Raw genomic sequence first — 21,419 nt, 5'->3', positions numbered from 1 at the left:
GCCTAAAGTATTCACTATCCGGCCTTGGGGGGGGTGGGGGGACACTGTCTCACTCTGCCACCCAGGCTGGAGTGCAGTGGCGCCATCATAGCTCACTGCAGCCTCCAACTCCTGGGTGCCAGTGATCCTCTCACCTCGGCCTCCCAAAGTGCTGGATTACATGTACGAGCCACTGTGCCCAGCCTATAATTTGACCCTGTAAGGAAAAGCTTGCTGACCCCTGACCTAAGACTTTAGAAGAATGTGGGGTGCAGGTGGTGTAGAAAATAATGCCTTGCGTTCCAACTGAGCGAACGACCTCACAGAGCGAGGAGATCAATCCAAAGGAAGATGCCCGGATTAAACACACGAGGCAACATGTCAGCTTCTGGCAGGAATTCAATCCGGAGCTGCAAGACATTCATCACTGTATCTGCAAATACCAAGCGCGACTTGATTATCTCACAAAACCTCATTTCTTCCTGTCTCGGGGGACGTTTTTCTCCAGGAAAGAGCAATATAAACAAGCAATATGCTGATTTTCCGGTACACAGCTGACAACTCCGATCCACCAAACCACCTGCATTCCCAAACCCATCTCCTGAGCAGGTCTTTTCCTGGTCAGGAACCCCCAATTACCGATCTCCTGAGATCACTTAGACGCAAGCCAGGCAGCACACACATGCTCCAGACAGTTCTGCGGCCGTCTGCTCCTTACCAAACTCTTCTCTGCAGCCACTGCGATCCCATCCCCCGCCCCCCTGCCTCCCCTGGGGAAACGGCCACACTGTGCGGCCCACTGGTGCCAGCAGAGGGGCTGCAGAGGCGACCAGCTCAGACTGCAGCTGCCCTGGGTCCCAACAGACCCCCAAGGGGCTATCTCAGGTACCCCAGGTGGGGAAGCTCTGCTCTAACTGCCGTCACCACACTGTCAGAACATTTCACTAACTACCGATAACCTCATCTGGCATCTCTTGACTCAGATAAAATCAGTCATAAACTGCCATCTTTTGCACAAATTACTATGCAGAGATCAGGCTGCCGAGGCGCTGGGCATTCCGTCCGCACTCCAGGCAGGAAGGAAGGTGAAGGCAACGGGCATAGGCCAGCCAGGCAGGACCAAGAAGCCCCATCTAGAGACCCCACCTCACATCGCCTTGGCTGCTGGCACCGTGCAAGCAAAGGGGTCCGGGAAGGTAAGTGATTTATGTGGGCAGCGGCTGCCCCAAGCAAAACTGAATTGCTATTAGGAAGAAAGTCAGAGAGAATGGGCACTGGGCAGGCAACTTGAGGTGTGGGGGGCACAAGTGTCACATCCAAAGTCAGATTCCAGTAACAAGCTATTCGTGAAAGGATACTAGGACACGCCTTGGCAATTCCTCCTTTTTCACCAGCACAACTGACTGCACAGTTCCTCAGAGAAATGTCTTGCAACTTGCTCAGCTGACTGCGTGAGAAACAGAGTTCACACGGACACATAAACACGCATGCTACCCAGTGGCCCTTTAAACAATTAAACAGCATTTCAGACATACAAAAATGTACCAAAAGTAATATACAAATACTAGTAATTCAGCGCCCGAATTAAGAAATAAAGCATTACAAAAAAAAAGAAAAAGAAAAAAGAAAACATTGCAGACATTACAAATGCAACTGAGGTCCTCTGGGTCCCTCAGCATGACACAGTCCTGTCCTCCCCCATGCCCCCGGGCAACCTACACTACATTTGGGGTGTATTTAATCTTAAACATTTCTTAATACTCTTACTATATATTCCCATATCCCTAAGCAATTAGGGCATTTTTGCATATTATGAAGTTTGATAGAAACGGTAGTCTACTATATAGAGCCTCTTTGCAACTTACTTTTTCCTCAACAGTATATTGTTCAGCAGTGAGAGTCAGCCATATTGACACATGGAGCTCCAGGTATACTACATATACCTTATAGTTTTTCACTATATGAATAGACGACAATTTATTTACTCTTCTGTTGACATTCAGACTGTTTACAATCATATTGAAGTAAACACTATTGAATACTTCCTGCATGTCACGGTCCCTAGAGATACATGCTAGACAGTGTGCATAGCTTCAGCTTTACTATTCTCAGGAACCATTTTTTAAGTATAGAAAATCTGTATTTTCTATTCATTAAAAGAATCCACATATTATAATGTCTAAGAACAGAATCTGGAACCTGACTCCCTGGGTTCAAATCTCAATTCCATCATCTCCTTCGGCTTTGGGCAAGTTAATTAACATCTCTGTGCCTCAGACTTCACATCTTTAAAATGCTGTGGGGTACACACACAAGCTCACAGCAGCATTATTGACAACTGTCAAAGGTACAAACAACCCAAGTGTCCACGGGCAAATGAATGGATAAACCAAATGTGGTATGTACATACAGTGATATATTGCTCAACCTTAAAAAGGAAGGAAATTCTGACACACGCTACAACGTGGATGAACCTTGAGGATATTATGCTAAATGAAATAATTTCATCTCCTGTTCCACGTTGATTTTCAAGAGACACTTGCTTTAAAAAAAAAAAAACAAACCCACATATTTTCTTTATTAATGTATAATAGATGTACACAAATACTTATTATAGCAATTGCCCAAAACCCAGCTTTGCAGGAATATGACATCATTGAAAGGAATTGTAGGAATCTCATGAAACTGTGAACTACCTCAAACTAGTAGTTTGCACTGTGTCTGACAGATGTCGCTATTTCCCTCTAAAATGTAAAACATCCTTCCCTGCCAGCACAACTTGGCACAAGGCTTGGGGACCCGAGTCTCAATACACGCATCATTCCAGAGCCAAAACCATCTCCAAGAGAAATGACACATAATGGTTTTTATTTGCTTTGGATTCCTTTATTGTGTAAGTCTTTTCTTAGCGGCACAAACTCAAAGCCAGTCAGCTGGGTACTATTAAGGCTATAAGACAATGGCTGAAAGTAGAAGCTTCAATTCCTAACAATGACAGCTACCACTAATTGCAGAATCTCATTTGTTATTTGCAACTGCGCTAACATCTTGAGCATTATTTTGTAAATGAGGAAACTGAAGCTTAGAAATGATAAGTAACTACCTCTAACTAGTCAAAGGCAGAAGTGGCTTAGCTTGCATCGGAACTGGGCCTCACTCCAACACTTGGTGCCAAGCCGCCTCAATTTCTTAATTTACTAAATTAATCTCTGGCCAACATAAGAGATTGCTACAGAATCTCAACAATTTTATCCTTTCAGTCAAGAAAGGCACTAGTAAATTATTAAATGCAATAATACTCAAGTAGTAGGGTCAGTCACCAGGAAAATTCATGAGCTATGTAGTCATTTATAAACTAGTGGAAGAAAGTCTGTTTACAATTTGTTAATAGTCTCAGAGCTCATAATATTCTTGGAAAGAGATTAACCAATAAGAAAAAAAGTGACTCTTTGGGGTAAAAGATATTTAAATATTTATTTTTTATTTTTTTTTGAGACAGGACCTCACCCTGTTACTGGAGCTAGAATGCAGTGGCATCATTATAGCTCACTGCAACCTCAAACTCCTGGGCTCAACGGATCCTCCTGTCTCAGCCTCCTGAGTAGCTGGGACCACAGGCATGTGCCACCACCCCCAGCTAATTTTTCTGTTTTGTAGATACAAAGGGTCTCGCTATGTTGCTCATGCTGGTCTTGAACTCCTGGCCTCAAACAATCCTGGCTCGGCCTCCTATAAGTGCTAGGGTCATAGACATGAGCCACTGTGTCTGGCCAATATTTGTATTTTAAATGGAAAAAATAAAGCAAAGAACTCAAACCCTATGAAGCATATGGTTCTTTAAATCCAAGTAAATAAGTAGGATAAAACAGCAAAAAAAGGTTCATGATAGTTATCTCTAGGCAGAGGCATTACTTGTGACTTTCTTTTCTTAAATTTGTATTTTCTAAATTCTCAACAGTGAATGTATATTGTTTTATAATTTAAAAAACAGTCAAGTTGCTCCTTTTTTCTGAAATCTTGATTTATTCTGAGTTTTTTTTTTAACGAGGGCCATCTATGCTCAAGAGTAGAGGTGTGAGAAATGTATTTATTCCTCAACACTGTCCCAAGTGCACTTTAATTTTGTATTATGTTAAATCTTAATAACTACAGTAATAAAAGGTGGGAAAGAAATTTACTTTGGACAGAACTACACCTTAATTCTTTCACTTTGGCGACTGAAAGTAAAAACTGCAGGCCTGTGCCAAGTGGTCACAAGTCTACTCTCCCCAGTAGCCACGACGGGGCCACTCCTTGGATGCCTGGCCCAGGTCAAACTCCACAGCACTAACCATCACTACAGCTGAGTGACCCGGCAGGTTCTCGTGCAGCTATGACTGGTTTTGTATAAATATCAGCTTCCACTCTCTCTGATGCAAGCAGTTCACTGGGACGAGTAGTGAGTCACTGCACAGCGTTTCAGAGAAAACAGATGCTCTGGTACAGCAGTTTTAAAATGTATTATTTAGAGCCCCTCAGACTGGGGCCCTTTTTATAAGCAAACTCCTGGAGCCCATATCCCAAAATTCTGATTCAGCAGGTCTGGGATGTGACGCAGGATTTTGCATTTTCAAAGCTCCCCAGGTGACAAAGATGTGCGGCCAGAGGTGGGAACTACCCCTCCTGCACGGTGGCAGCACTGTCCATGGCACAGGTGACAATTTGGACATCTTTTCCACTAACTTATCATCCAACTGGAAATATCGTGAAATGGAAAAGGACCGAAATGTTACTTAGTAATTAATCAACACAAGATAATACTGTGTAAATATTAATAATGGGCAAATCGATGTTTCAATTACAATCTAGAAAAATCCACTATTCCTGTGCTAAAATAAGAATTTTAATCTCCCTGAATCCTCAATCCTTGGATTCCTCAGATTTCAATTCACTGTCTGCAGAGACAGGACAATCTTGACGAAGCCTTAAAAGGCAGCTCTACCACTGTCAAGTCCGCTTACCTTTGCTGTTTTACAACAGAGTCAAAGCCGACAGTTTCCACAGGTCTACTTCCGATGATAACGACTTGCTCTTTTCCATCTTCCTCTGGTCCATCTTCTAACACATAGCGGTTCTTAACTGCAGTAAGAAAGTCTATTCCAAAATTTACCTTGTTAGGACGAATAAAGGATCCTCCTGTTGGGTGCCTGGAAAAGCAGAAAAATGAAACACAGAAAATACTATCCGTCAAGAAGGGTCAAGGTGCGGTGTTCTGAAGGTTTTCAAAAATTTCTATGTACTGAAAAATCAAAATCAGCATAAGAGAACATAATGTGTTAAAGATAAATATATAATCAATATGATGGATCATAAAGGGCTCTGAGCTTATGCATGTAAAATCTCTACAGATAAATACACAAGAAATATGGAGCAGATAATTCACATTAGAGAAAACAAAAGTATTAAATCCATGGGGGAAAGTTCTATCTTGCTAATGATTAAGAAATACAAATTCAAATAATTAAACTATTTTCAATAAAACTGGCAAAAAATACAGAAAAAACATAAAACTCAAAGACTGCAAGGTTTGGTTTGCCTATGCTTGTATAACCATACTCCTGGGAATCTGTCAGCAGGCAATAATTTAAAAACAAAAACAAAATTGCATTTACAAAGATTTTGTCTAATAGCATTTATTTGTAATTGAGGAACTCTGGAAACCATAAAAATGCCCAGCTGGATAGGAACTATTAAGTAATCCAGATAGATGTGGTCATTTAAAAATTCTATCTGTGACACTTTTTAAAATTACTTGCAAAATAATGCTGAGATTTACAAAAATTGAGCACAGATTGTACCTGACACAGCAAGAGAGGAACCATATATCTACATATGGACAAAGATTGGATAAGGACACAAAGAAATGAAAACATTTGTTGGTGAGAGGATTATATTCAAAATCTTTTAAATGGTGACAAACTTAAATACACTTTAAAAGCTTAAATATGGGATAAAAGAGAGCATGTGGGAAGAAGTCCATGAAACTATAGAATACAATTCATGTTCGGTTTCATGGCAATTTTTAGTAATAATCTCTAGCAGGATTTAATAGAAATATTAATTATATTGCTCTAGGTAATGACCCCTCTGTCAGGCTTTCTAAGAGACTCAAAATAGATTCTTTAAACTCATTAAACTCCAGCATTCCTTATATCATCGCAATCATTATCTTCAGGAAAATCTAATTATGCCTTATAAAACAGTTGTAAATGTTATTATAATTTGATCACTTTAGAAAATAAACAATGAATTATTTGAAATTGCATTATAAACACTATTTCAGCTTAAACCATTAACTCTAAAAGAAATTAGACCTTCGTAGAAGTCACCATAATTAAAAAGGATGAAAAATAATATTTATGAAATATTGTCAATGTAAACATATATACATTTTTTTCTAGGAACGGAGTTCATAGCGATTACCAGACTATAAAAGGGACTTGTGATCCCCAAAAGTGAGGACCGATGCCCCAGGTGGGAGGAAGTGGCTAGGAGGTAGTTAGAAACTCAGAGTGTGGTGTCCTGGAAGCCGATGAAAAAGGTGAACAACGGTGCCCAATGCCACGACCAGGCAAGGTAAGGTGACAGCTGAGGCCTGGCCACCGAGTCCAGCAACATGAAGGTAACACCCTTCCGAAGAGCGGTCTGGGTGCAGCAACGGGGCAAAAGCCCGACGGGGTGAGTCCCAGAGAAGAAGAGGACAGTGAGCACGGCCTACTCTCGTCCCCAGGATTTTTACTCAAAAGGGAAGAAGAGAACAGGCACAAGAGTGCAAGGGGTACACAGGTAAAAAGAGGGAGGTTTTTTAAGACGGGAGAAAATATCTAACATCTCTGTTGATGAAATTAATCCAGTGGAATGGGGGAAACTGATGATGCAAGAAATTAAACTCTGTGTTGCAGCAAAATCAAGCTCTGAGTTTGCACGGTCTGCTGTGATATCAGAGGAAAACTGACTCTCAGAAGCTGTTAAGAAAATATGCTATTATAACCCTAACAAAGGCTCATAGTGAAAAGAAAACAATTGTGTTTTAACAAAAACTATTACAGGTGTATCATTCAGCTAAAGAGACTAAATATAGCCAGCACCATTTTTAAGAGGTCAAAAGGATGTCCCTAAGAGACTACCTAGTCCAGAGCTCCTCAAACTTAACCTGAAATGAAGACAGTCACCTGGAAAGCTAACCAGAAGCTACTTCAGAGATCAGGGCTGTGCTGGGGCCCAGGAATCTGTTTGTTTAAAAGAAAGATCCAGAGGATTCTGATGCAGGTGTGCCTTGAACCACTCTTGAAGAAACTCTGATCTAACCCAACCCCATTTCCGTTGGGGATACTGAGGTCTACTGTTACAGAGGTAGCATCGCCAAGACCTAAGATCTTGGGTTTCTGACACTAGCACACTGTTCTTCCCCACATTTCTGTCTGGGCTTATAGACACAAATCAGTGGTTTGTTTTTGTAAATTAGACAAAGCCCTAGTTAACATATATGTTCCTAAAACTGGGGGTAAGGCTGGGGGCCAGAAATGGGGGCAGCACAAGCTTTGGAGTTAGACAAATCTGAGTTCAATTCCTGGCTCCATTACTTACTAGCTGTGTGACCTCAGGCAACTGAATTTCCACCTGTCAGCCTAAGTTTTCTCATCTATAAAGCCCTATTCACATGAGGTTACTTATAAGGATTAAATAAACCATCTACTTTATTGCCTGGCATATGTGCTATCCGTCCTTCATATACGTTTATTGTACCTAAAATACTATTAAAAGTAAACTCACATATTTTGAAACACTGGGATAACCTAGAGGCCATACTCTCTAAACTTAACCAACAGCTCCCAAACTTGTTCAGACGGGGTCCTGAGTATCTACACCATCGATGATGACATAATTTGATCATATGAACTATATATAATTTTGCTAGTAGAAAATGCAGTTATAAATATAAGCACAATAAAGTCATATACAATTTCAGGCATAAAGTTATCTATTTCAGTCATCTACTGCTGCATAAAAACTCCACAAAGCACAGTGGCTTAGAAAAATGACTTGATATTTTTTACATTTCTGCAGGTTAGCTTGGTTCAGCTGAGTTGTTATTCCATTTCCACAGTGTCAGCTGGGGTCACGGTGTGACTGCATTCAGCTGGGAGCTGGCTGAGGCGGAACCACTCATGATGGCTACACTCAGACTACTGGCACTTCGGCTGGGGTGGCTGGAATGGTTGGGGGCTGGCGGGGCCCCTCTTCCCAATAGGGCACTTGGACTTCTCGTGTGGTAACCGGCTTCCAAGACAGTGAAAACAGAAACTACAAGGCCTGGTAAAGGCTAGTCCCAGAACTGACACATCACTGCTGTCATTTGTCAGAGCAGCCATGGGCCAGCTTCGATTCAAGGGAAGGGAAGACAGAGTCCACCTTTTCATGGGAGAAGCACCAAGCATGAGTAAGGACGGAAGGCATTATTGGCAGCCATCTTTGGTGACAACCTACCATGCTTACCCTTCCCCCCCAAAAGGCTGCCACATTGGGCAAGCTCAGATGTGTCCTTCAAACCATCTAGGCCCAGCAGTTTGGGGGAGGGTGAAGACCTCCCCTGCCAAATGCTGACTGTGGGCTCAAAGGACATAGTATGACCCAGCCTTGGTGAATAAACACCAAGATCTCAGCATCCCCCACCCTGGAACTTGCCGTCCGGATTCACATAGGCCAAATCTACACAAACAGCAACAACCAAATCTGAACGGCTTCGAATCACAGATTTAAAAATGGCGGGGGGAGGAGGAAAAAAAAGAAAGAAAGATTTTAAAATGTGTGAGCAAAAACTTCAAGACATCCAGTATCATTAACTTATGAATTTTTCATCTTTTAAGCTTTCTTACACAAGTAAAAAATACATTAACACCCATGTTTTGAATGTTCTACTGGAGCAGCAGCACCTATTGAGAAAATACTGTTATAACTCAACATTGAGGGCTTCCCATGTGACAAGAATGGTTCAAGGTGCTTTTATATTACAAATATCTCTAGTTTACCAGGATCCTACGGGGCTCTTGTGTTTCCTGGAAAGAGCAGAAACGCAGGCCCGCTCTGTGCCTCAGAGCAAGGGGACTGCTAAGAGGCAGCAGGCTGGGTTTCAGAGCCACACTGAGCGCCTGCCACGTGCTTCTTGTTCTTGCTCTTTTTGAACAGGAATGTCCACTGCAGTTATGCTGACCCATTGCCTCACTGTATGTAGGGCATGAGGAGTACACATAACGTCACGGATCTCGGGATTGAGGTGCTCCTCTCTATCAAGTGCACCAGGATACCTGTACCAAGGAGCCTCATCTGCATCTAGAACTAATTTAGATGACAGTCCCCTGGACTTTGAGCCAATGTGAAAGGAGGTAAGCCTTTGGAAGGAGGAGTGAGTGAATTTTGCATGGGGAAGAAATGTGAATTGTTGTGACCAGAAGGTGAACTGTGGTAGGTTATTTCCTCATGTGCTTCCCAGCCCACATGCCCTTTGGCAATATGATTTTGCCACTTGTTCCCTTCACCAGAGTCTATTTCCCCTCCTTTTGAATCTGGACTCACCCAGTGACTTGCTTTTACCAAGAGGAAGGACTAAGCCTCCAGAGACCTTGCAGTTTCCATTTTTACCCTCTTGGAAGCCAGACACGTGTAGAGAAGCTCAGGGGAGACTGTGATGAAAGGCCATGGGGAGAGAGAGACTGACCCCATTTAGAGAAGACCCAAGGTCCTACCAGTCAACACCCAGTAGTACCATGTCCCCAATAGTGTAAGGCCATCTTGGATCCTCCAGCCCAACATCACTTGGAACAGTGACAACTGTCTCCACTAAGCCCTGCTCAAATCTGAGACACAGAATCATAAGCCATGAAACAGCAATTTTAAGCCACCAAGCTTTGGGGTAGTTTGTAATGCAGCAATAGCTAACTGAAACAGATGGGGGAGAGGTGGATTGCTATTTTCACTAACCTCTAATCAAAATCCCATATTCCCTTTAACCACAAATTCAGGCAACAAACCAGAGCAGTATTCGTGGCATTTTGTCACCAATGGAAATCACAGAGATTTGTGTATCACGTTATACTTGTTGAAGATATAAAAAAACAAAAATCACTTATTCTTATCACTGCTTCAAAATTTAGTAGCCATTAGACCCAGTGGTAGATCTTACTATTTAATGATATCTAATTAAGATATACGTAGCTATTAATTTTTTTAGAATATTTTGATTGCTATATTTCAACGTTACTGATTTCCTTTGTAATACATTTTATTTGCTGCTTTAAAAAATATTACTTTATGCCTGCCAAAAACATCCATAGCATAAAAAAAAAAAACCAGTCCCTAGAGGATATTCTGCAAAGAACTGGAATCTGAGGTGGGTCTTAGAAGATGAGTAGGAGTTTGGTAAAAAAGATGGTGGTTCTTTCCTACAGGTATCAAACAGGATGCTACATGTAAATACCTACAAAAACAAACAAAAAAAATAGTATAGTAAGAGGAGTACTATTGAAAATACAACATATGTAAAAACCATAACATTGTCCATAAAATATTATGGTTTAAACAGAGGTGTTTTCTCTGAAGGAAATTACAAATATCACTTCTAGGTTACCTCTTTTAATTTTCTATTATGACAACATAAAAATAGATTTTATTTACTGACAATTAAATGTTATTAATGTTAAATACTTGACATACAAGACAGTGAAATAAATCTAAGGTGTTGGAAAAATTAATTCTAGACAATTTAGAATGTTACTTTATATACCTTAATCCACATACATGTGTACAAATGAATGAGTTTTGCATCTAATAAACTATTCTGTTTTTAGAATCTCACATTAATGAAATAGGTTTTGGTTTATGAAACAGTGAGATCTGAAATTATAGTGAAATTAAAATTCATAGTGAAATGAAAGTATGAAATAGTATTGGTTTTCCTTAGAGGGGTACCATGAAGGGAAGGGTGGAACTAGAAATGGGAAAATTTATTTTTCAAATATGTGATTTAAATGAAAAAATAAGTATGAGAGCCTCAACTAGTACATTTATAATGATGACAAATGAGAAAATAACAATACAAAACACAATTACCATGGTTTGCATTTTGTCCTAAATTTACTTTTTAAAACAGTGGTAATGAACAGGAAGAGATCTTTACTACTGTTGAGTTTAGGTGCAGATAAAAAGAAAGTTAGGAATCGTGTTCATTCAGATACTTGCAAAGTGGATGCCATGCCCTTTACAGATCAAAGGCTAACACGAGGCCAGGTGCAGTGCCTCATGCCTGTAATCCCAGCACTTTAGGAGGCCAACACAGGAGGATCACTGGAGGCCAGGAGTTCAAGACCAGCCTAAGCAATATAATGAGAGCCATCTCTACAAAAAATAGAAAAAATTAGCCACATGTGGTGACGCACCTCTACACCCAGCTGCTCAGGAGGTTTGAGGCAAGACAATCACTTGAGCCTGTGAGTTTCAGGTTGCAGTGAGCTATGACTATGCCACTGGACTCTAGCCCAGGCAACAGAGCAAGACCCTGTCTCAAAATAAAACAAGCAAAAAGCTAACACTAACAATCTTTTCTGGAACACTCCTAGCAGGTTTCTCAGAAAAAATAAAACAGCTTCAGCAAATAACGAAAAATGCTAGCTGAATGGATGCCCATCAATAACAGCAAATCTACAAAAAATAAACTTTCATAATTTACGTAGAATCCACTGAGATTCTAGATTAAGAGGTTGCAAACAGGCTGGGAGTGGGAGGCTGAGGTGGGAGGATTGCTTGAGGTTAGGAGTTCAAGACCAGCCTAGGCAATATAGCAAAAGCCCGGTCTCTACAGAAAATTAGCTGTGTGTGGTGATGCACACCTGTAGTTCCAGCTTCTCTGGAGACTGATGCAGGAGGATCCCTTGAGCCCAAGAGTTAGAGCCTGTAGTGAGCTTTGATTGCACCACTGCACTTCAACCTGGGTGACAGAATAAGACCCTATCTCTTAAAAATAAAAAAATTAAAAAAAGAGGTTGCTTCCAAACACTGAAATTCGGAACCCTGTCTAGAGAGAAAAACATTGGTGCGGATGGGAACACAGGGACGAGAGTTCAAAAATGTTTCTTTTAGAAGCATTTGGCTTGTTCAAGTTCCTTCCTTCTGCCCACTAATTACAGATGTTGCTAGCAAAATCAACATCCCGACCAAGGCCCTTGTGGGAAACAGAAGATGCTTGTGAGGCCTAGTTATCAAGATTCAATCTGCCCTATATCCCCAGGAGAACCAGATAAAATTCAGGATGCCCAGTTAAATTTGAATTTTAGATAAACAGCAAATCATTTTTTAATATAAGTATGTCAGATGCATGTCCCATACTTATACTAAGAAATGACTGGCTGTTTATTTTAAATCCAAATTCCACTGTGCATGTAGTATTTTTGTTTGCTAAATCTGGTAACACTATTCAAAGGTAAAGGGTCCCCAACAGATTCCTAAACTCCCACAGTAAGCCTCTTTCTTGTTGGGGCTTTGGATGCAGGATGCTAGAAAAGGCTAGGTATCTGGGAAGTTTCTAATAAATGTTGTTGATCTTGATACCGTTTGTTTCAGTAATGTTTAGACTCTTTTCGGCAAGCTTGCATAACTAATCATTCATCATGAAAGGAGAAATCTTAGCTTTCCTGTAACATTCATAGGAAATATCTAGAGAGCTGACCTAGTGAAGTTGTTTTCCCATGAGAAAAATGGTGCAGTAGGTAAGTATTTTGTTGTAGACTGCTTTTGAGTGACAGAATTAGATTTTGCCCTGATTCAAGAGATACTTCCAAAAACGAAACATATCACCTTTTTCAGCAGAGGTACCCCGCCTACATACTATCATTACATTTAATGATTAAACAAAACAAAACAAAAACCTCTCCTAACACTCTATACCATACCAGCACAATATTTTATATGGATGCATTAATGCTCACACAAGAACCTCAGAACACTTTACAACAACCTTCAGACACACGAAAGATGAATGAATCAAGGGCTTTATTTCTTCAATTCTCGAGTAGCCATTTTCTAAGTTGCCCAGTATCATGAACAAAGTCTGGAACAGTATGTCCTCTCTGATGCCAAGTATTAAAGTTAGATTCCACTCACTAGTGCAGAAGAAAAGTCACATTTTAAAATTTCTCACCAGAAAAGAAAAATCTCTTCATTGCTTGGAAACAGAACCATTGAGATAAAAGCTGAGTGGCAGAACACTGACCCACCTAATTCCGTTCAGAGCATACTCCGTAGTTTGGGTTCAAAGACAAAAACTAGAAATCACTCTGCTGTCCAGGGACAAGGTAGAGAGGACTTCAAGGTTAATTACCGTATTTGAACCCCACAACTCCCCAAAAGACAAGAGGTACAGAACAGAAGCACCTGGGAAAGACACACACAACTGGTTCACAGCCATAAATTTTGGATAAACCTGTTGTGAATGTTGATGATACAAACTGTGTCATTCTTGTTGTACCCAACTAAATCAGAGGCGAGGGCCCATCGTAAAGCACTCGGGGCACATAACATTGCTCCAAGAATTACATTTTGCACAAGCATGACTGCTGAAACTGCCTGTTGTAGCCTGAAACCAATTTTATCTAATAGCTGCTAAACAACCTGCCGTGACTCTAAGACTAGTTTTACCCACTGCTACCACTCACCAATCAGAATTGGCCAGCTCCCCAAAATCTTACTAGTGCCAGTGTACTTTTTTCAAAACAGTATCTACTATTTCTCCTTTTTGTACAACCTACAACCTTCTCTTTGCTCTTCGGACACACTGAAGACCACCTGGCTCTGTGTGCATGACCCAAATTGCAGTTCTTGCTTCCCAAATAAAATGTTAATTTTAGAGATTTGTCTCTCTATTTTGACTTTGACACTGTAAAACACTATTAATTGATAATGTTACAAACATTAATTATGGATATAATGCCTCAGGGGATTACTATATTTACCTCAGGTTATATATAAAAGATCAGATAGAAAATAGAGTGACATGAAACCATCAAAACTCATGTTTACAGGGGCCATCAAAGTGGTCCAGTCCACCCCCTAATCCTCTTCTCAGTGTTGCACCAACTAGTCAAGAAAAAAAAAAAAACTACCCTATTTTTAGAGACCTACAATGAAGCCCACAGCCTGGACTTGTCTCAACTCCGGTTTTTCATGCTGCACTCATAACCATCACTTTATTTGGTCCTCAGTGAAAGATATGACTAATGCCTGCTATGACCACTTCAACCAGTCAGGAGTTAGGAACACTGATGAAATATGGAAACACTGCAAGTAAACTATAAAACCGTTTATTCCCTATATTCCCTAACAAACCCATCCTATATTCTACTTTAAAATCACTGTTAAAGCAGAGGTTAGACCGTTGCAAATGTTATTCTGTTCTGTGCCAGAGTTTCATGAAATCACTGGAAGCTGCACTGGTTGGGAGGAAAGTACACTAGGATGAGCCTTGAAAACTACGTTGTCTATTCCAAAGTTGTGTCCTAGAGAGGTAGAACCTAACCCTGAGCAGCAGAATACCATTGCTACCAACCTGAGACTCTGGGAGATTCAAGAAGCTGACCTCAGGCCAGAACGGTGGCTCGTGCCTATAATCCTAGCACTTTAGGAGGCTGAGGCAGGAGGGCTGCTTGAGGCCAGGAGTTCGAGATCAGCCTGAGCAACATAGTGAGATCCTGTCATTATAAAAAATATAAAAATTAGCTACACGTGGTGGCACACACCTGAGTCCAGCTACTTAGGAGGCTAAGACAGGAGGATTGCTTGAGCCCAGGAGTTTGAGGTTGCAGTGAGCTATGATGATGCCACTACTCTCTAGCCCAGCAACAGAGTGAGACCCTGTCTCAAAAAAAATAAAATAAAATAAAGAAGAAGCTGAGCTCACCATACATCCCACTCAATAATTCCTGGTATCCTTTGCATAACATAGAGAAAAATAACTTTTTAAAGATTTATATGTCAAAGTGCATAACTACATTGTTATATGCCTAATACATTTGATATTAAGACATACTTCTGAAGAGATGGGGATGCTAGTTCTGCTTTGACAACTTTTGATTCATATTTTGCTTATTTAAAACAGGTACACCACCATTTTCCCACCTAACTATTTCACAAACATATTTATAAGAAAATGTATGATCTGACAACTTTAAGCTGCCCTGGCTTCATTAAAATAGCATCTAAACATTTTATAATGTTTAGTGTGGTAAAATACATTTCCAGACTGATATTACCTTGTTATTATCACATTTCAAGTAAAATCTGAAATATAAAAGATTTCAAGGGATTTCTTAAAAGGGAATAAGTGTATACAACTTAGTAGCAAGATATCTGAACTAGCTTAATGACAAATACCTGTAGTGTCATCTGCTTTGTCTGATTTTGTAATTCTAAGCTATACTGGTACAGTCTTTGTTGGTTCAAGTCATGTTCTAGTTAATGGCAATGTAAGCATTAACAACTATAATGGACAGGTTAAATTCTTGAAGTCTAGACCAGTGGTTCTCCACCACCTGAGACCGAAGGATATCTTTTGTACTACCCATAAATATCCTGAAATAGAATTCATAGATAATATTACCTACCCATATAATTTTTTAAAGTCAACAAAACACCCATGCAATAAAACAAAAGTAATTTATAATAATATAATATGTTATTTCAGGATGTAAATGTTTAGGCATGACTACACTACAAGATATAAACTAAGGAGTTACTCCAGGGGTAAGAATTCAAATATAGTCATGTACTGCATAATGTATAAAGAAAAAATATGTTTGTACACCTGTACAATATGCTTGTGTTCTAAGCTGTTACTACAAAAAAGTCAAAAAGTTAAAAAAAATTAAAAAGTTTATAAAGTAAAAAAAGTGACAGTAAGCTAAGGTTTATTACTGAATAAAGAAAAATATTTTTTGTAAATGTAGGGTTGCCTAAGTGTACAGTGTTTATAAGGTCTACAGTAACGTAATGTCCTACGCCTTTCACAGTCCCTCGCCACTCACTCACTGACTCACTCACAACTAGCTCAATGAATGGCAAATGCCCCACAGGGGTGTACCATTTTTTATTAATATTTTTATATCATATTTTTCCTGTATCTTTTCTATATTTAGTTATGGTTAGATACACAAATACTTACTATTGTGTTATAGCCGCCTACAGTATTCAGTACAGTAACATGCTGCACAGGTTCGTAGGGTCGGAGCAATAGGCTGTCCCACACAGCCTAGATGTGCATAGGCTATGCCATTTAGGTTTGTCTAGTACATTCAGTGATGCTCACACAATGACGAAATAGCCTAACGATGCATTTCTCAGAACATATCCCCCTCGCTAAGCGACACATGACTATACTGAGTCCGTGCCCCTGAAGCAAGGCATCCCCTCAGCACTTCAGGGCAAATCCTTTATTAGCCAGGATTTGAAGCAATTGATTTTTCTCTTCAGAGTAACCAGGACTTTGAAAATATCACTGTGTCCGGAGACCATTAAGGACCATGTAATTGTGGACAATTTGCGCCAGCTTTTAGAAGCGGGAAGTAGGCTGGGGCAGGCTCCAAACCAAAAGTCCCTTCATTGGAGGGTTTATTAGGTTATGGTCCAGGTGGGAAAGGGGTCTGTGGGCCTGGCTAAGAAATTTCTATTTCCACACCTCCCTAAACACATAACCTGTTCCCTTAATTCTTCACTAACCCTTGACAGATTCACAGCTGGCCCTATTCCATTTCCGCCAGCATGGTTGGCCTCTTAAAAAACATGCTGATTCGCCTTCCATCCAGACTTTCTAAAATTACAGAATGGTAGACCAGGAGACATATTTTGCTATTATCTAACTCTGACCTTCATTTTAGAGGTTAGTAAATTTGGTCTTATTCAGAAGTTAAAGATTAAAAGCAGATCGGAGGCCTCCCGATTTCCTGGCCAGTATTGTGTTCGCTGTACTGTGGTTTTTCACTTAAGGAAAAATAGCTTACCAGAAAGAGATTCTTTAGAGAAACTGAAAGGTGAGGAAAATCAACAAAAGACAAGCTCTGCCTGAAATCTCCCCACCACCTTTTCAGAGTTTCATGCAATTTCTCTGACATCAGGCACTCAAAAATATTAGCAGAAGTGCAATATAACATGTAACTCTTTCTATGACAAGTACTTTTTTTTTTATGGTGGCTCAACATTCTACTATTCAGACGTTCTGTATTTTGTGCAATCAATTCCTTCTTATTGGATATCTAGGCTATTTCTCTTTTCTATTATCCAGTTAATGGATTGTGAATTGTTAATGAATAAATTAAAAAGGTTTATATCCATCCAATTTAAAAAACTGTCAAAAAAAAAAAAAAGACAAAGAAAACAACCCCATTTGTAAGGTTTAGAGCCAAAAATTTTTTTTTAAAAAAGGGAAAACTTGGCCAGGCACAGTGGGTTCACGCCTATAATCCCAGTACCTTGGGAGGCTGAAGTGGAATGATTGAGGCCAGGAGTTTGAAACCAGCCTGGGCAACAAGCAAGACCCCATCTCTATAAAAAATTTTTTAAGAAACTAGCCAGGCATGGTGGTTCACACCTGTAGTCCTAGCTACTAGGGAGACTCAGGCAAGAGGCTCATTTGAATTCAGACGATAGAGATTACAGGGAGCTTTGCTTGCACCACTGCACCTCAGCCTGGGCAATGGAGTAAGAATCTGTGTCTTAAAAAAGGCAGCGGGGGGGGGGGGGGGGGGGGGGGGGATGCTACAAACAGCAGTGATTAAGCCACAAATCAAAGAACTGCCTTTTTAGAATACACCAAATTCTAGATTATAACTACCCCATGAGCCAAACATTTCTTCCTCTCCATCCCTCTTTATTCAACTATTCAATATTACCTTGACTAAATGACCATGCCAATCCATAATGAAAAGTTACCTGCATTTAAAATACACAGTCCCTTCGTGGCTCCCATCATGCTTTCCTCTCTCGGGATTGTCCCATTCTACTCCTAACCAGCATCCTAGCAGAACAAGAAAAACGGAATGAATAACAAATGATGATGAGGTAATGCTCTATTTTTCTGCAAGCAAATACAATTTGCAATGGGAACCGTATCACATAGACACCACTGGGGGAAGAGATGTCGCTGGGAACAAACAAGTTAACCTTATACTTGGGATTTCAATCAGCAAACACAATAGCATGTTTGGGTCAAAACCCAACAAAAACCACAACTGCAGAAAACAACCATGGCTAAAATTCGCAGAGCATGCTATACATAGATGAACCTTCAGGACATTATGCTAAGTGAAATAAGACCACTAAAGGACAATGACTACATGATTCCACTTATATCAAGTTCTAAAGCTAGTCACTGCTGAATTGTACACTTAAAAATTGTTAAGATAGTTATTTTTACGTTATGTACATTTTGCCACAATTGAAAAATTTAGAAGTGACTAAAATTGCAAATTTTACATATGTAACCACAATAAAAATTTCAAAAAAAGGAGGAAGGCAAAAATTAAGACAGTTTAAGCAAAGAAAAATGGGTAGGGGTGGTCTTCAAAGAAAAAGAAAATATTCCAGATAGAAGACTGAGGATACTGTGGAGGACGAAGAGTAAAAAAAAATGTGAAGATATGGGTAAATCTAAATGAATATGGACAACATAAAGTGACAATTATCGGTTGTTTAGGTTTAAAATACACATAGGCTGGGTGTGGTGGTGCATGCGTATTATCCCAGCATTTTGGGAGGCCAAGGTGGGAAGACAGCTTGAAACCAGGAGTTTGAGACAAACGTGAGAAACATAGCAAGACCCCATCTCTAGAAAAATTTTAAAAATTAACTGGGCGTGGTAGCACATGCCTGCAGTCCCAACTATTCGGGAGGCTGTGGCAGGAGGATCACTTGAGCCCAGGAGTCTGAGGCTACAGTGAGCTATGATGACAACACTGCACTCCAGCCTGAACAAGAGAGCAAGATCCCATCTCCAAAACAATAAATAAAATAAAATAAAACATACACAGATTAAAATATCCAACATATGAATTAGGAAGTGGTAGACAGAATTAAAGTGCTCAAGTATTCTAAAGTCTCTGCGTGGGTCCAGGAAGAGGGATACTTACTCATTTTTATTAGTTTCGTAAGTCTGAGATGCCTATTTTAACCTCTAAATTAACTGATAAATAATAAAAAGGGGAAGGGGGGAGGAGCTGGACACAGTGGCTCACACCTGTAATCCTAGCACTCTGGGAGTCCAAGTTGTGAGGACTGCTTAATTAAGGCCAGGAGTTTGAGATCAGCCTGAGCAAAAGCAAGACAAAAAACAGAAAACAGAAAAATTAGCCAGTCATGGTGGCTCACGCCTGTAGTCCCAGCTACTCAAGAGGCTGAGGCAGGAAGATCACTTGAGCCCAGGAGTTTGAGGTTGCTGTGTGCTATGATGATGCTTAAAGGAATAACTATCAAGTTAATAGAGAGGAAAAATAAAAATAATCAATCCAATGAAGGAGGAAAAAGAAGGCAAGAAGAACAGAGCATCAGCAAGACAAACAGAAAGTAAATAGTAAGATGAGAGATACAAACACAAATTATCAATAATTTTATAAATAATGTTATGTATAAATAATATTTATAAATGGTCTAAATATTCTAATTAAAAGAAAGTCAGCAAAATAACATCATTGGGGCTGGACATGGTAGTGCACGCCTGTGATTATCAGTCTCCCTAGTTAGCTTGTGCCTGAGGGTTATTTACTCTAACACCCGCACCAATCCTCAATCCCCCCCGCATCTGGTCTCAGCCCTGTCTCCTACTCTTCTCTCCTAACACCAGGAAGCAACCCCATATCTGTTCAAAGGCTCGAACAAGTACACACCTGAACACCAATTTTTTTTTTGCATCTATAAAGTGTAAAAGAGACAACCCTGGACCTAGAACATTTTAGAATACAAATTAATTAGAAATTACCAAATGCCTATAATAAAATCTGCTACAAATTTCAAGCAGGACTACATTCCAGTAATAAGGAAGCTACCACATGCATCATGAAATTAAATGAAATAATAAATTACCTACTTAATTATACTATTTACAATTTTTCAAAATATCATCATTTGTCTGTCAAACACAAGGACTTTGCTTTGACATAATCTTTAGATGTTCCTCTAGGCAACAGTCAAAAAGTTTACCTGTTTCCTTCACCAACTCCTAGAATATGAAAACATGTCATCGCCATATTTAAATACACACACACACACACACACACATCTATTTGCTCTGGTAGAGAATAAAGGCACAATTCATCTGAAAGCTCTATCACACTGCTAAAAGAACAAAACTGCTATACATACTTTATGTAGGGATTTGCTACCAGATCATTTGTGTCACCGCTGATTCCCTAGGTAGTATTATCTCAACACAGGTTATGAAAAAAAAAGAACATGAAAAACTCTAGGACAACAGCAACAAAACAAAAACAATGAGGTACAATAAATATACGTTATTTTTGAAAACATCTTCAGCATTATACCTTAGCTCATAATGTCAAAAGCCCATAGTAGGCAAATACTGCAAAAGTCTTAAAATGATAAACATTTCACTTTGAGAAAAACAGTGTAACAACAGGAAATGGTAGGATAAAATTTAGATACAGATTTTCTATACATGGGATACGATACTAAAATTCATATCTAAAATTAATCAAGAAAAAAGCTAGTATGGCATTTTGATGGAATAAATAGCAGATTAAAAGACCTAAAATTTGAAAGGACCATGTAACTACTCATTTTAAAGAATGGACATGCTCCACTTTGGGACTAGTCCTCAAGGACTAAGCCAAGAGGAGGTTAATTAAGACAACGTCTTTCAATAATCTGGGGTTACTGATTTAAAAGAACTCTGTTGGCTGGGTGGGGTGGCTCCTAGCACTCTGGAAGGCCGAAGTGAGAGGATCGCTTGAGGTCAGGAATTTGAGACCAGTTTAAGCAAGAGCAAGACCCATCTTTACTAAAAATAGAAAAATTAGCTGGGCGTGGTGGCACACGCCTGTAGTCCCAGCTACTCAGGAGGCTGAGGCAGGAGGATCACCTGGGCCTGGGAGTTTGAGGTTGCAGTGAGCTATCATGACGCCACTGCATTCTAGCTGGGGCAACAGAGCAAGACTCTGTCTCAAATAAATAAATAAACTGTTAACCAATTTGACAATATCAATCACAATTTAAGTTTAAAATGTACACAGTGTTTTATAATAAAATGATTTATTTTTTAGAGATGTACAGTGAAGTACATCTGCTATGTGTACAATTTAAAATGCTTAAAGCAAACAAGAGAATGCAAATATGGCAAAATGGTAACAATTGCT

The 21,419-nt window shown here is 39.7% G+C and overlaps 1 protein-coding gene across 3 annotated transcripts in view; it reads right to left on the bottom strand.

Moving 5' to 3' along the window:
* TBCE (tubulin folding cofactor E) overlaps window positions 1-21,419 on the bottom strand; it is a 56,161-nt gene that overhangs the window by 14,654 nt on the left and 20,088 nt on the right. For 2 of the 3 annotated variants that reach the window (XM_045537242.1, XM_045537243.1), the window contains exons 3-5: window positions 17,986-18,070; window positions 4,980-5,165; window positions 1,338-1,426 (exon numbers count right to left, since the gene is read on the bottom strand). In XM_045537242.1, coding sequence (XP_045393198.1) covers window positions 1,338-1,426; window positions 4,980-5,165; window positions 17,986-18,070 — 360 coding nt within the window. The remainder of the gene's footprint in view (window positions 1-1,337; window positions 1,427-4,979; window positions 5,166-17,985; window positions 18,071-21,419) is intronic. The other variant, XM_045537244.1, reaches the window with a different exon arrangement.

Source organism: Lemur catta, chromosome 25, assembly GCF_020740605.2.
Source record: "Lemur catta isolate mLemCat1 chromosome 25, mLemCat1.pri, whole genome shotgun sequence".
Taxonomy (NCBI): Eukaryota; Metazoa; Chordata; class Mammalia; order Primates; family Lemuridae; genus Lemur; species Lemur catta.
The sequence above is the reverse complement of the archived record's forward strand: the minus strand, read 5'-3'. Positions and strand labels throughout refer to the sequence as shown.